Here is a 17,216-nt window from a genome sequence, read left to right as displayed (position 1 = left end):
TACCTGAAATAAATAAATAAATAATAAACTCTCCCTATCGGCCCATTGCTTTCTCTGTCCAGCCTGTTCTTTTTGGGCAGCTGAGCCTATATTAAAGTTCATATAGGTGTGATGGATCAATGTCCATAAACCTTTGGCCATATAATGTATGTATTGCAACTCATCTGATTGGCTGTGTTATATTACTTGCTGTACCTGGTGTTCCAACTGCCTGGACGTAGACAAAAATAATGTTTTTCTTTCCTTTCATGGCATCTTCTAAGTTCTGAAGTTCCAGTATGGAGGTAGTATATTTTACTTTATTATAAAGCAAAACACTAAAAGATAATGGATGAGAAAGGTAAAATGAGAAAGTCATTGCAATTTCAAAACATTATATACAAAGTGCGGAGCTTCAAATAATCAAATAAACATAAAAGTCCAATCCATAAAGACAGAGGTATAGGGAATGAGCCCCATGTTCCGGTGTGGTGGCAATCTTGTTGGTTTGAAATTTACCATTTATCTACATGGTGACGTGCTGTTTTACATTTCCTTATATGTATATTTTTTACTATGTTTGAGGCAATAGATTCTATTTATTATACTACACTATGAGGATTCTTTTTGCATTTTGAACGGGGTGGTCCTCTATACCTATACCTTCGAGTTCATTTTTGTTGTGGCAGTTTGGAACCAAAGAGTGCCCAGGTCCACAGCTTGCCTTTTGGATTTCATACAGCGCATTTTGACCCATCTGTAACTGGGGGTCAATATTATTATTATTATACAGTATTTATAAAGCGCCAATAGTTCGCTCAGCGCTGTACATTACAAAGGGGGACAGAACATGTGACAGAACAATACCAATACAATGCAGAACATGAGGGGATCGAGGGCCCTGCTCTTTCGAGCTTACAATCTAGGAGGGAGGGGATGGTGGCACAGGAGGAGATAGCTGTGGGGGATGGGGTGGTAGGAAGAGTGGAGGAGGTCGGCAAGTTAGCAGGGGGTGGGGTAGGCTTCCCTGAAGAGATGGGTTTTCAGTGTGCTCCTAAAGGAGAGGAGAGTAGGTGATAATCTGATGGGTTGGGGCAGGGAGTTCCAGAGGATGGGAGACACCCTGGAGAAGTCCTGGAGGTGGGCATGGGAGGAGGAGACCAGGGAACTAGAGAGAAGGAGGTCTTGTGAGGAGCGGAGTGTGCGTGCTGGGTGGTACTTGGATATTAGGTCGGTGATGTAGTTCAGGGCAGTATGGTGGACGCCTTTGTACGTCAGTGTTAGGATTCTGAATTTGATCCGTTGCGCAATTGGAAGCCAGTGGAGGGATTGGCAGAGGGGGGTGGCGGAAATGGAGCGGTTGGAAAGGTGAATGAGTCTGGCTGCCGTATTCAGTATGGACTGAAGTGGGGATAGCCAGCGGCGAGGCAGGCCAGTGAGGAGGGAGTTGCAGTAGTCGAGTCGTGATATGATGAGGGAGTGCAATATGATCCGGTAAGTGGCAGTGTGTTTGGTGACGGTGATGGTGGATTTTTCTGTCTTCTCCTCATGGCAGTTTTGAGACATCTATAGTAGCACTGATGATCCAGGGAAGAGGGGCTCATTCCGTATACCTCTATCTTTATGGATTGGACTTTTATGTTTATTTTATGATTATTTGACTCGCTGCACTTTGTATATTATTTTATTTATATTGTTGCCTGCAATATTGTGGTGGCTGTTCATTAGGGTTGTAGTATTTCTATTTGTATAATTGTATACCACAGTGCGGAATTATAAAGGAATTTTTTAAATTTAAAAACATTAACTACATTCAAGCTGTTTCACTTTTATCATTTCACCATGCCAAGTTTCAGATAAAGAACTTAAAGATTAACTCCACCTTTTACACCATGTTACAAGTTACCCTGTGTACCCTGTAAAATGGTGCCATGCAGACATAATCCCCCCCACCCACCCACAATAGGTCCCTTTTCACATGGGGTGGATTGCGTTCCAAGCAGCAGGGGATCAGCTCACAGATATCTTGCTGATCGGAGCAGAGCAGAATGACACATTCGTGTCTGCTCAGTTTATGCAGAGCAGACACGGACACAGTCGCTCTGCTCTATAGGCAGCCAGGAGTAAACAGAGTCCATTGTCCATTTACTACCGACTAACCTCCGATCTACCTAAACAGAAAAGGACCAATCCCATTCTGTTTTGTTTCAGCGGACCGGATTGGACACATAAGGTAGGCGGGTGTAAACAGACACCTGCCAGGCCATAGAAATGAATGGACCTTCTGATCAGGTCCACCTGAAAAACTGACCTGATCGGATTGTCCGTGTGAAAGGGGCCAAGTGCTTATAGTTATGAATGGAATATAAGCGCAACGATCAATGCACTCATAGCCCAGTGACACTTCCTATAGCTCTCCAACTGAAAGCCTGTGACTCGGCACAGACAGGGACATGGAGGAACAGTCTACAGCAGCCTGGCACTGCTCCTGTGACCCAATGATCGTGGTTGTAATGCTTTGCTGACTCATTTGGAAAATGATAATAAATGAGCTTTTTTGCTACAATTATATAGTGCATTTATAATTTTTTTCCTGGACTTAGCCTTTAAACCCAGAAAAATGTGCATTGTCCCTCTGCACCGCTGTTTATCAACCTTTTTTTCAGTCAAGGCACCCTATAAAATGATGGATAGTCCTCAGGCACCCTATAAAATGATGGATAGTCCTCAGGCACCCTTTAAAATTATGGATAGTCCTGAGGCACCCTTTAAAATGATGGATAGTCCTGAGGCACCCTTTAAAATTATGGATACTTCTGAGGCACCCTATAAAATTATGGATACTTCTGAGGCACCCTTTAAAATGATGGACAGTTCTGAGGCACCCTTTAAAATTGTGGATACTTCTGAGGCACCCTTTAATATTATGGATAGTCCTGAGGCACCCTTTAAAACTATGGATACTTCTGACGCACCCTTTAAAATGATGGACAGTCCTGAGGCACCCTTTAAAATTATGGATACTTCTGAGGCACCCTTTGAAATGATGGACAGTCCTGAGGCACCCTTTAAAATGATGGACAGTCTTGAGGCACCCCATTCTAAAATGTGAAAAACTATTCTAATAGTTTTATATAACGCAGCAACATCCACACATGTAGGACACCCAACATTAGAGGTGCAAATACACCTTTGCACACTGGTACCGAGTAGTATTCCCGTTTTTCTCTTCTCCCTCTTTCCTTCTCCATCACTGAGCTAATGTGACCCCAATACTGATGGAGAGGGGCAGCAGAGGGTCAAACTAGGATGCAGTGCAGGCAGCTGACGTCCTCCTTATCAACTGACTATGTCATTGGTTGTCAGGACGCTGGCAGCTAGGAGATCATAATGGTGCACAATGAAAACCTGTGGCTTTGTGGAACTAAAAGGCGGGCTTGTTCCACCCGCTGGCTTGTATACAAATTTTGGTCAATTTTTAGACGTTTTGCCAAGGCACCCCTGAAGAACCCTCAAGGCACCCCTGAAGAACCCTCAAGGCACCCCTGAAGAAACCTCAAGGCACCCTGGTTGAGAAAGGCTGCTTTACACTATAGCATTCTGACAGATGACCTAGCTTACACAGAGGAAAATAATGAAGTCACTATTGCATCGTGGGATCTGACTTTTTTTCTTGCTCCAGAGTTGCAGGAGGCAGAGCTACCTATGTAATGAGTAAATACGTCCGCCATTATGTACTTACAATAAAACGTTGGCGACAATAGCGTTGACATCAAACAGGGTGTCTGTAGGGAATTCCCTTAGTAGTTTAGTCCCCCTAGAGAACAACAAATAGTGATCAAGTTAGGCCATCTTATTCTACACATAGGGGCATATTTATAAAGCAGTGAAGGTGACTTTCACCAAACGTGCCTTAAAAAGCATGCACCAGGAAGATTCATCTGCAGGGAAAGCTTGGTAATCCCAAATCAACTTTTTATAAATGTGCCCAATAATGTATTAAGACATAATGTTTTAAGAGTGAAATAAAAGTGTGTGTGAGGCCCATGTAGCCAACCAGGTTTCACCTGTCATGTTGCTGGTGGAGGTGCATCAGTTGCTATGGGCAATGCAGACAGCTTTCACCTTAGATGCTACTTAGTCCTTTCATGACCTGAGGTCATTGATGCTTGGATGCCCAGGCCACATTTACATGCATCAGCCTAAGTTACGTGACAATAACTGTATGACTAATTTGCATTTTGTTTTTAGTTCTGTTACTATTTTTATTACATTGCTTTTAAAGGCTTAAAAGGAGAAGTACAGCCAAAGCTCTTTTGGCTGTACTTCTGTGGATCACAGGAGTGCACTCCGTTCTGCACTCCTGTGACTTGTTTTCAGCTGACAGCAGACTGACAGCAGGGGACAGATGCAGCATCCACCTAGGTAAGTATAAATAGGAAAAAAAAACTACTTCTCTTTTAAGGTGTTTTACCTTAATGCATTCTCTGCAATACGGAAAAAAGCCTTCTGTGATCAGGATCCCCCACAGTCCCCCTAAATACTCACAGGAGCCCATTGGCTACTGTTGCTGTCAATCAAATCCTGTGATTGTGGGGGGGGCCAAGCCGAGCTGTCGGTGTCTATGAATGTCCACACGAGTGCCCCTATAGCAAGTGGCTTGTTATGGGGTCACTCACAGAAAAGTAGGAGCCAGGAGCACTAGCAAGGGACCCTAGAAGAGGAAGTTCGGGGCTGTTGTGTGCAAAACCATTGTAAAGACAAATGTTTATTATTTTTTAGAAAACAAAGAACTAGAATCGCTTTAAGGCAATCACAGTTACAATTTAAACTGATGACAAAGTTTATCCATTTGTCTCCCTTCCCCTGACCTTACCTAACTTTCAAGTTTATCCATTTGTCTCCCTTCCCCTGACCTTACCTAACTTTCAAGTTTATCCATTTGTCTCCCTTCCCCTGACGTTACCTAACTTTCCTCTACCTCACTCCTCCACAGCTGCACACACTATCTCGATCCAGTGGCTACAGTTCCATCGTTTGTTCACATGCAGTGGTGTAAGTCTTCACTCTCCTGCAAGTGCATGTGCATTGCATCCCCATAGGTTTTGATGGGGCCGTGTCCAGAAGCTGAGGGGGTAGGTCTCATAGAAGTCTATGGGACCCACAGATGTGGCCAGGAAGTGAAGACATACACCACTGGATGTAAACAAACAGTGGAGTCACAATGGAGACAGTGGCTGTCAAATTGAGATAAATATGTATCTGTGGATTTGGAGGATAGGCTAGGCCCCTGTCACACTGGTGTGCTTTTGCCATGCTTTTCCAGGGCAACAAAAGCATATGAGAACTATTCCCCATTAAATCCTATGTAACCGTTCACATTACAGGTGTGCTGCACTTTGAAAAGTCCTGCATGCTGCATCTTTGGTGCAAAAGCACACCGAAAAAGAACCTATCATTGTAAGCCAATGAGAACAAATTAAAAGCGCATCAGTGTGAAAAGGCCCTTGAGCTGCTCAAAAGCTCATCAATGTCAAAGGGCCCTTAGGCAGGGGCATCCCTAGGGTTGGTGTCCCCCGGTGCGTTAACACTTGGTGACACCCCCTCCGACGATCCCCACAGAATGGATCGGATCTACGGACTGAGCAAAATGGATCAGACTCCGATCCATTATGCTCAATCCGCAGCTCTGATCCATCCTGCGGGGGATCGTCGGCTTTCTTTACAACTTTCCTTTTCGTGAAGCGGGTTCAGAGTCACCCCGTGCGGTCGTTGTCACCCGGTGCGGGCCGCATCTCCCGCAGCTGCCTCGGGACGCCACTGCCCATAGGTTATGGAGAAATAAAAGGATAAGTTCACTGTCTGAAGTAAGATTTCTACAACATATGTTTTCCAGTGAAGCCTGCGTGCTATGCCTGTTGTCACTAGCATAGTGATCACATGATTGGGAGCCAATCTGATTCGCTCGGTGGGGTCATAGGCAGTCAGTGATAACCTGGATTGAAAGTCTTTCTTTACCTGAAGAAGTATGCATTTCCTTCTGAACAGAACTTGATGGTGTCTTCTTTCACACAATTAACCTGACAGGTAAAACAGAAATATAAAACCAGAGTGTCTAAATGATCACAAACAATGAAAATATAGATAACATAACCAGTAACATGAAATAAAACAATGGATATACGAGCGCTGGGTAACACAGAGCAAATATATAAAATCAGCCGCCAGCAGAAAAAGGAGGAAATACCTGAATCCTCTAATGGAATGTACAATAATCAATAAAATGCGGCGCTTAATATTGCAGATAAAAATGACATAAATAAATGGATAAGTAAAAGTCTTAAAGAGTGCAACGTGGCAATCGTGGTTCTTTAGGTGGCTGGTAAATTATCGTGACTTCCGTGGTTCGTGAGAAGTGAGTATACAATGCACTAACCAGATAGCACAAGGTTTTGTGCGTTGGAGTAAATAAGACCTACTCCAATGGTACTCTGGGAACCAGAACTCTGCAAACAGGTGAAGTCGTCAGGTGGGGTTGAGTCACCAGATGTCATCAGACCAGCGCAGATTTCCTCATTCCAGTATAATGTGTGATCATCACATTGGATACATCATGCAGTATGAATTGCAGCCACCGGGGGGATCATGTACTTTAGTGTAAGTCTCCTACCATGGAGTACCTCAAGGGAGGGGGGCTCACGATTTCCAAAAAATGAGCCCAGAGAGAAAGAATAGTGTAGTATTTATTATAACAGAAGGAGTTACAATTGCAAGCAAGTAAAAAATAGAAAAAAGAACTGAATGTACTCGAAACGCGTCAGTAGGAGACCCCCCTGTACAAGGATTATTGACCCATATGCTAACCTTATTAACTCTGGATGTAAGTGTCAGTTATTTTTCCATTTTTTACTTGCTTGCAATTGTAACTCCTTCTGTTATAATAAATACTACACTATTGGAGTTTTCTTTCTCTCTGGGCTCATTTTTGGAAATCGTGAGCCCCCCTCCCTTAAGGTGCTCCATGGTAGGAGACTTACACTAAAGTACATGATCCCCCCGGTGGCTGCAATTCATACTGCATGATGTATCCAATGTGATGATCACACATTATACTGGAATGAGGAAATCTGCGCTGGTCTGATGACATCTGGTGACTCAACCCCACCTGACGACTTCACCTGTTTGCAGAGTTCCGGTTCCCAGAGTACCTTTGGAGTAGGTCTTATTTACTCCCAACGCACAAAACCTTGTGCTATCTGGTTAGTACATTGTATACTCACTTCTCACGAACCACGGAAGTCACGATAATTTAACAGCCACCTAAAGAACCACGATTGCCACGTTGCACTCTTTAAGACTTTTACTTATCCATTTATTTATGTCATTTTTATCTGCAATATCAAGCGCTGCATTTTATTGATTATAGTAACATGAAATGTCCAACACTGTGCACCCCCTTAAACCTGGGTGTACACTTCCTAATAAAGTCAAAGTTAAAGTTGACATTCAGGCAGATATAAAAGACACAAAATTGATGCAGCTCAGTGTTTATTAATACACTACTGACTATATTTATAAATGCAAGCAGCATAAATGCCTGAAATTAACTTGATAGCAGCTTCTTGTGGTCCCTGTACAGAACTTAGACTGGGAGAGGGAGAAGCAACACAAGAAGCCGGTCAGTTGTACTGCACACTCATGTGCCAACAAAGAACATGCTAGCAGGAGGAGAGCAGAGTAAAAGGGAGGTGAGCTGGTCAGTCTGCTGCTTCTTCTTTCATGTCCAATCACAGGCTGGGGGAGGGACAAGACCTGTATTACTTGAAGCGGAGTTCCACCCAAAAGGGGAAGTTCTCCTTTAATGCTTTGTCCCCCGCTCCCCATTAAGGATTGACACCCCATTAAGGATCCGCTGGCGACCGGAAGCAGAAGTTGTCCTCCCTCCCCGTTGTCTTCTGGGACACGTGACAGGTCCCAGAAGACTACGGGGCCATTCACAAAGTGCAGCGCTTCTCGCACATGTGCAGTGGGCTCCTGGCTGTGAAGCCGCAAGCTGTCACAGCCAGGTGCCCACACTAAAGATACCAAAGCCAGGGAGAGAAGATGGTCAGTGAAACCAGCGGTGGCGAGGACACCGCTGGACCGAGCGACAGGTAAATGGCTGCATTTTAAAACTGAGTCGCTACCATTTTTGTAGCTGTTGACTTTTTTTTTTTTTTTTTAGCTGGAACTCCACTTTATTAAACAGCAAAGAAACATCAGTTCTTCTGCCATGCCAGACAAAACTGGGCTGTGTGGCAGAACTGTGCAAATTTGAGGACTGGATGGACAGAAATTCAAACCATTTAGCATGTAAAACAGCGTCCTTATACTGCCATTCATCTGTTTGTTAAGCAGTTTGCCTGGAGTTCAGCTTTCAGTCAGCTCTGATCTACAGCCCTTCCCTCAGGTATTACATACTCCAATACAAGAGTCGGAGCAAATTTATGGATTTCCAGAAATGGATTTGTAGCTACGAAAACCGCTGGAAACATTTAAAGATATGAGCAGGCTTTACTTTAGGAAACCTATCATAGGAGAAAAAGAAAGTTGCCATTAATAAACTTTGCTTCTGAAATTGCTAGTTACCTGGCTGTCATGCTGACAATGTTATAAAAATTTTGAGTCACTGTCTCAAGCTGGCCAGTCCAGTTCAGCAGGGACCAGCTGACTTCCGATCAGTGTGTGGCTGTCCCCGCTTGACAGGAGTTGAACATTTGATCAACTCCTGTCAGAGACATGTTGGAAAATGTTTCTGAAGCCATTGTCAGAATACAATGACCTGTTTGTGTGGATGGAGAAATCTGTTAGTTTGCTATTCATTTAGCCCTCTGGCTGAACGAAAAGAAAACTAACTGTAAGGGGCAGCACAGTGGCTAAATGGTTAGCACTTCCGCCTGGCAGTACTAGGGTCATTGGTTTGAATCCCAACCACGGCATCACCTGCGTGGAGTTTGCACGTTCTCCCTGTGCCTGCGTGGGTTTCCTCCGGGTACTCCAGTTTCCTCTCACACTCCAAAGACATGCTGGTAGGTTAATTGGCTCCTGTCTAAATTGTCCCTAGTATGTGTATGTATGAATGTAAGTTAGGGACCTTAGATTGAACACCCCTTGAGGGTTAGGGACTGATGTGAACGTACAATATATATGTAAAGCGCTGTGTAAATTGATGGCGCTGTATAAGTACCTGAAATAAATAAACTGCGTGCGGCCAGCCTTAGAACAAGCATGCAGAAAAGGACTTCAGACTTTGACCTAACATTTTCAGAAGCAAGACAATGGCAACTCTCTTATGACGGGTTTATTTTAATCTGCTTGGGGTTTGGGCGTCCCAGCTTCACTTAAAATGAGAAATATAACCCTCCCCACCAGCGGTGTATTTATTATTATTATACAGGATTTATATGGCACCAACAGTTTGCTCAGCGCTTTACAATATAACGGGAGAGAATACAGCAACAATACAGTTCAATACAAGAGGGATAGGAGGGCCCTGCTCCTTGGAGCTTACAATCTTAGATTTTGTGCTCTCCTAGGCAAAGAGAGACCCTGACACCGAACAACACCCCCCTCCCCCACGAAGAGTGCCTGACATTGACCAACAACACCCCAGCCCCCCTACCCCCTCCCGAGAAAGCCTTCCACTACCACCGCCCCCCACACTTTGGCAACCCCTCTCCCACCCTGGTGAGAGAGAAGACACTCACCTTCACAGCTCCAGACATCCCCGGGAACAAGAGTCAGGCTCTGCATACACCATCAAGCAGCCCGCAGCCTCTCTCAGATCCCACCTGGTCCCCATGCTGTGTGTGTCTCTTCTTCCATCCCTTCTGTAGGGGAGCAGCGCTGTCCCCCTGAAAGATGCCGCCCTAGACAAATGCCTTGTTTGCTTTGTGGTAAATATGCCCCTGCCCCTTCCATCTTGGATCTCTAATGGAAGTCACTACATTATTATTTATTTCAGGTACTTATATAGCGCCGTCAATTTTATGCACGCTTTACATATATATTATACATTCATATCAGTCCCTAACCCTCAAGGGGTGTACAATCTAAGGTCCCTAACTCACATTCATAGACATACTAGGGCTAATTTAGACAGGATCCAATTAACCTACCAGCATGTCTTTGGAGCGTGGGAGGAAACCGGAGTACCCGGAGGAAACCCACGCAGGCACAGGGAGAACATGCAAACTCCACACAGGTGATGCCGTGGTTGGGATTTGAACTAACAACCCTAGCACTGCCATGTGGGAGTGCTAACCATTTAGCCACTGTGCTGCCCCCATGTACTCTGTTGTGACCCTGTAAATAAAAACAATAATTGTACTTACCTCTCTGGCAGAAGGGGCAGGTGGTATCAGCCTCTTGTGGTCTCTATACAGCAGAACTTGCACTAGGAGAGGGGGAAGCAGCACAAGGAGCCAGTCAGGAGAGCTGCTTTTCAACAGCAAGCCCTCCTCTGGGCACAGTGTTTCCAGGATATATAGGGGCTGGCTGAAAGTTACTGAGCCCGGTGCAGGACAAGCTGTCAAATAGCAGTGGTAGCAGAACTCTGCAAAACAGTGAAGATTTGGCTCCCTGCCTGCCAGAGAGTTACATATAAATGTTCTTCTTTTATAAGACAGCACAATGTCGAGGTTGCTGCTTCTGCTTTTACTTTATAGCTATGGAAATCTACAAAACCAATAACAGCAAAGGACATCATTTTGGTGTGGGATCATGTCTGCAAAATGAGCAATGGCACAGCTGCCTACAGCCTCCACTAGAAGCACATGTGACAGGGTGGCAATGATGGCGAGCAATTGGGAGACAGGGGCAGAGCGCTGTCACCCCATACCCTAAAATATGGTATTTCAATAATATGTTAATCCTTATATGAGATTTTACTGATTGGGTTTACGTTTACTTTGAAAGGGAATTTCCGCTAAATGCAGAAGTTCCGCTTTATCGCCTTCTTCAGATTTTATTTTAACATATGAAAAAGTAATTTTAACATATATTTTTACATGTATTTGTAAATGCATTCCAAAAATGTAGATATGTATTCTTAAAGACATACAGTATATTAGAAATGTATTTTGAAAAATATTTTTCATATATTTTGTAATAAAAACGCATTTCAACATACAGTGTTTATATATATATATATTGAATATGGGCAAAATTGTAGCATTTCAAATATATGGCAATATGTTTGGGAAGAATATTTTTAAAATATATTTCAAATACCGTATTTTCCGGCGTATAAGACGACTTTTCACACTAAAAAAAATCCCCCAAAAATCGGGGGTCGTCTTATACGCCGGGCATATGCCGGAAAACTGTCCATCCCGGGAGCTGAGGTAATATGGAGGGCACATCTTCAACATCCCCAAGTGAAAGATTGCCAATAATTAATTTATTTAATCAATAAATAAGTTACCCCGCTGGATGTAGCTTCTTTATCTTCGGCTGGATGTGCCGCTGGAAGCCCTATGTAGCTTCGGCTTCAGAATGTCTCTGTGCTGACACTGTCCCGCACTGAGCCAATCACGGCAAGCCTGCTCGGATTGGCAAAAGTTGAATAGACCGCCTCTCTAACTCGGCCAATCCGAGCAGGCTTTTTATGCATACGAATTATGAATACACCGCTTGCTGTGATTGGCTCAGCGCAGTTCATACAGTGTCAGCACAGGGACGTTCTGTAGCCGAAGCCACAGTATTATAGAGCACATCCAAAGGTAAATACGATCTTATATTCTGTATGTAGCCGAATCTACAAGCATATCCAGTGGGCTAAAATGTAATAATGGGGACATTATGTACGGTATGTTTATACACTGTATTCTAGTAAAAAGCCTGCTCAGATTGGCCAGAGTCAGAGAGGCAGTCTATTACAACCTTTGCCAATCCAAGCAGGCTTGTTGTGATTGGCCTTCCATTTATCAATGTATGTTATGTTCGAAAAATGTCATTCAATGAAAATGTATTTAAAATAACTGGTGTTGCCTTGGAAGTGGGGGGTAGTCGTATACAGCGAGTATGGGCCAAAACCTATGTTTTAACTGTAAAATTAGGGGGTCGTCTTATACACCCAGTCGCCTTATACGCCGGAAAATACGGTATATTTTTCAAAAAGAAAAATATCTATGTGGGCACACAGAAACATAAGGCAAACAAGGTATGGCAAGTCAGTAATGGGGAAAAGATCAGTAGCAGGGAAATACTAGTAACTGGTCCTTTGCCCTCGGCCTGCCTTTTTGGGCACAGTTTTCACAGTACAGGGCCTCTTTGAAAATTCCCTATTTGTAGCTCTTGTAAACATAAACGTTTTAGCCGTGGTTCACACTGATGCAAATTGTCATACGATTTGACCATTCAAATTGCATGACAAATCGTATCCAATGATCGGCAATGGAAGTGTTCTAATCGCTGTGACTCTGACTTCATCGGCACAGATTTGAAAAGTAGTTTCAATATTACTTTTGCCGATTTCGGGTGCAACTTGCGTACAGGGGCGGACTGACAACTCATGGGGCCCCCGGGCAATAGGGGATCATGGGGCCCCTGTGTCCTTGCCCAAACTCAAAAAAGCCTATGAAAAAGGTACCAAGGGCATCTCATGGGGCCCCCTACTGACTCCGGGCCCTCGGGCAGTGCCCGTGTTTCCAAATGGTCAGTCCGCCCCTGCTTGCATAGACATCTGTGCATGAAGTCACACAGATGTCTATCAAGTCGCACCTATAGCCCCACTGTCATCCAAACTTGAAACTGCACAACTTCAGTTAAAGTCACATGAATTCAAAGTCCAATCCAGTGTGAACCTGGGCTTCCAAAACATACTTTGTAACAAAAAAAAACAAAAGTCGAAATTGTTGATAATATTTTGCTTGTTTTGTTAAACACTTTACCTTGGCAACATAAATCCCATAGTCCTCCAGAACCCCAGCAGATTTTTGTAACTCCTCCAGAAAAATGACATTGTTGGCAAACTCTGAAATGAAATGCAAAAACACTTAAAGGAAAACTCTGCTCTCTGCAGCTGAATTGAGCACAAACCACATTCCTAGTATAGCTGCTGAAATGTAACTCTTTATGTGATAAATCACTTACTAATGATAGTGGCCACAGCAACATGTGGAAGAATTTAAAAAAAAGAAAAACCAGGGGCACTGTGTGGTCACTCCTACTCCTCAGCATGTTATAGATGTAAAGGGCGGTAAATGATCGGGAAGGGGAGGTGGGGGGGTGAAGGACTCACATAGTTCACACTAACTTACTAATGATCATAGAGTAGACCTAGCATCAGATGTACTGTATTTATTCATTCTAAGTTTCATGTAAAGGGCCCAAACACCTCAATATCTATTTCCTTTTACAGAGTAACATTTGCGTTGCATTTATGTGCGTTACATTACATAGAAATGCGGCTTGCGGTACATTTTTCAGTTCACTTAAATGTAATGTAAGAGTGTCAACTAGTGCACTGGGAATGTGTATGCTGTCCTACAAACGGTTAGCTGACAGCTAGCTAACAAATCTGACAGAAGCAGCGTTGTGTTTCATTCCAAAACTGAATTTACTGATGTGAATAGTTATGTAAAACTGCAAAACAATTACACTGCCACCTCCCCCTCACTCCCCCTCTCTGTCGGGGTCCCCCAAGACTCTGTCCTCGGGCCCCTCCTCTTCTCCATCTTTAACTCCTCCCTTGGCAAACTTATTTACTCCCACGGCTTCAATTACCACCTCTATGCCGTCGACACCCAAATTTACCTCTCCACCCCCCACCTCACCCCCTCATTCTCTGCCCGCATCGCCCACCTCCTAAACGACATATCAGACTGGATGTCGCTCCATTTCCTCAAACTTAACCTATCCAAAACCGAGCTCCTGGTCTTCCCCCCACCCGTGCCCCCCCCCCATCTTCTCCATCACTACTAACAACGCCACCATCTCTCTCACCCCACACGCCAAAGTCCTGGGTGTCACCCTGGACTCCCACCTCTCCTTCCTACCCCACATCCAACTGCTTTCTAGATCTTGCAGGCTCCACCTCCGCAACAACTCCAAGATATCTCCTCACCCCAGACACCACCAAACAACTCGTACACTCCCTCATCATCTCACACCTGGACTACTACAACTCCCTTCTCACCGGCCTACCCAAACGAACGCTATCCCCACTCCAGTCGATCCTAAACTCAGCGGCCAAACTCATCCACCTCACCAACCGCTCCACATCTGCCTCCCCCCTCTGCCAATCCCTTCATTGGCTCCCGATTGCCCAACGCATCAAATTCAAACTGCTAACTCTGACCTACAAAACCATTCACAATGCCACCCCGAACTACATAACTGACCTGAGACCCAAATACTACCCTACCCGTGCCCTCCGCTCCTCACAGGACCTCCTACTCTCTAGCTCCCTGGTCTCCTCCTCCCACGCCCGATTGCAGGATTTCTCCAGGACTTCCCCCATCCTCTGGAACTCCCTACCCCAATCCATCAGACTGTTGCCTACCCTCCTCACCTTCAGGCGCACCCTGAAAACCCTCCTCTTCAGGGAAGCCTACCCCAACCTCACACTTATTATTTATATTTACATAATTTTTGTTCACCTAGTCACTGGCATATCACATGTACACTGTGTTGCTTTACTGATGTTTGATATTGTCAGCACTTACCATTTTTGGTAATGATTTCTGCACTTGTTGCTGGCAGCAATTTGTTGTTTTCACATTCTGATGAGGGTTAAATGTGCATTTATTTATTTTTCTATTTTGTTCATTTATATGTCCATTTATTATTTATGCACTGAGTAGCGCAGCACTAATTCATTATACCTATTGATCTCACTATTTTGGAATACAGTTAGGTGTCTGCGGCCACTTGGGGGTGATTACAGTTATTTTGGCAGCGCAGGAGGATTTTTTTTTCTTTTTTGCTTCTAATGTAAGAGGGTCCTTTTCCTACTGATCATCAATGTAAGGGGGTTTTCTCTCGCTGACCACCAATATAAACGGGTCATTCTCCCACTGGTCACCAATGTAAACGGGGTTCTACCTGTCAGGAATGGACTCGCCAATGGTGGTGGGACTCACCTGCCTTGTGGGCTGCAGTACCAAGGCTGGCCAGCGGGTGCTCTCAGCAGCCAGAATCTCACTCCAGCAATCAAGCCATCACCTGAGGCTGATTGCAGGAGGTGTATTTAAGCAATGGCCAGGCCTGCAGTCAGTGCCTTGGTGTATTCTGCCCATGAGCCCCTGTGTATGAACCTGATCCTGTTGTCTGCCTTCCTGATCCCTCTGCCTGACTCCTGACATTGATTGAACTCTGCCTGAACCGACCCCAGCTATTCCTGACCACTCTTCTGCCTGCTCCTTTGGTACCTTGACTGCCCAATTGTTCCTGACCCGGCCTGCCTGACCACTCTTCCTCTCCAGCCCTGACTACCCCTGTCTGTGGTCCTGCACATACTGTCATTAGTTAGAGGTTTGGGTTTTGTTTGTACTGTGCATTGTATACTCGTGTACTTTCTAATAAATTATATTCTTATTATATCACTCCTGAAGCCTGTGTTTCCCTGTGTCAGTTCACACATCTCTGGCCATACCTGGAGCCCTGACACTACCGCTGACTACCAATGTAAGAGGGTCCTTCTACCACTGGCCACCAATGTAGGAGGATTCTTCTCTCAGTGACCACCAGTGTAAGAGGGTCCTTTTCCTACTGATCGTCAATGTAAGGGGGTTTTCTCTCGCTGACCACCAATGTAAACGGGTCATTCTCCCATTGGTCACCAATGTAAAAAGGGTTCTACTGCTGACCACCAATGTAAGATGGTCCTTCTATCACTGACCACTAATGTAGGAGGATTCTTCTCTCAGTAACCACCAATGTAAGAGGACCCTTTTCCTACTGATTGTCAATGTAAGGGGGGTTTCTCCCACCGACCACCAATGTTAGAGGGCATTTCCGAAGTGACCACCAATGTAAGAGGATCCTTCTCCCACTGACCAACAATGTAAGAGGGTCCTACCACTGACCACCAATGAAAAAGGATCCTCCTACCACTGACCACCAATGAAAAAGGATCCTCCTACCACTGACCACAAATGTAAGAAGGTCCTTTTCCCCACTGACCACAAACGTTAGAGAGCCCTTCTACCACTAACCACCAATGTAAGATGGTTCTTCTCTCACTGACCACCAATGTAAGTGTGTTCTTCTCTCACTGACCACCAATGTAAGAGGGTTTTTCTCTCACTGACCACCAATGTAAGAGGGTTCTTCTCTCACTAACCACCAACGTAAGAGGGTTCTTCTCTCACTGACCACCAATGTAAAAGGGTTCTTCTCTCACTGGCCACCAATGTAATATGATCTCCTCCTTTTTCTACTGATCACCAAAGGTTGAGAAGGGCTATGGTGAAGAATGCTAGTGCTTGTAGTACCCGAAGTACTGCTTGTGCTGTTCACTTTCTTACCAGTGTTGCTGAAGTACAACAGTGAATTCTTTCCAGGTGCCAGGTTGGTGGCATAGGTGTCCGGGCTTAATTCAGGTAACACAGCTTTGGCTGCAGTCAGAAAAACTATATTCACTAACAGGAGGAGCAAAAAAATTCCAGAAACACTGCTCATCTTGATGAATAACCTGAACCTAGGAAACAATTAAACAAACAATAGAACAATGTATTTTAATAATAAAAGTCAACATTGGTTGTCAATCAACACAAAAATGCCCAAATTACAATATTGCAACACATAAGCTGTTATAGTGTATATTCCCTAACAATTACAGCGTATCTTTGATCTTTCCAACACCGTACTTCAATTATTTCTAACCTACTCCTAATAATCTGAGTGATCTTGAAGTTTATAAACTTACTTTGTGAAGATCCCCACACATTTAATTCCTTGAATTCTTTAACCTGTAGTCACTATGCCCTGTAAGTTGGCACTGCTGTGTCACACATTTCACAGAGCCCGCCTTCTGAAGTACAGAGGTGCTGAGGGGAGGAGATTCAGGAACAGGAATCACTGCTTGCAGGCAGCAAAGTACCACGGGATATGTAGTCCTTAGGAATTGAACGTAAATTGCAGAGGAAAAGCTGCAAAGCATGTAGGGCATCCAGGAAGTTGTGGAAAGAGACGGTCAGCAGACAGGCAGAACTCACAACTTGAAAGGAGATTTTTCAAGCAAGCTTATACTG

The 17,216-nt window shown here is 44.4% G+C and overlaps 1 protein-coding gene across 1 annotated transcript in view; it reads right to left on the bottom strand.

The window, feature by feature from the left end:
* Positions 1-17,216, bottom strand: part of TXNDC16 (thioredoxin domain containing 16) — a 155,830-nt gene that overhangs the window by 112,518 nt on the left and 26,096 nt on the right. Inside the window, exons 3-7 of the mRNA XM_089661364.1 lie at positions 16,491-16,663; positions 12,912-12,994; positions 5,998-6,059; positions 3,722-3,796; positions 196-317 (exon numbers count right to left, since the gene is read on the bottom strand). Of these exons, the coding sequence (XP_089517490.1) occupies positions 196-317; positions 3,722-3,796; positions 5,998-6,059; positions 12,912-12,994; positions 16,491-16,644 (496 nt within the window). The 5' untranslated portion in view covers positions 16,645-16,663. The remainder of the gene's footprint in view (positions 1-195; positions 318-3,721; positions 3,797-5,997; positions 6,060-12,911; positions 12,995-16,490; positions 16,664-17,216) is intronic.

Source organism: Staurois parvus, unplaced genomic scaffold (genome assembly GCF_062004578.1).
Source record: "Staurois parvus isolate SC_StPar_1 unplaced genomic scaffold, SC_StPar_1.0 ptg001329l, whole genome shotgun sequence".
In the NCBI taxonomy this organism is placed as follows: domain Eukaryota; kingdom Metazoa; phylum Chordata; class Amphibia; order Anura; family Ranidae; genus Staurois; species Staurois parvus.
This window is presented reverse-complemented; position numbering and strand designations above follow the sequence as displayed.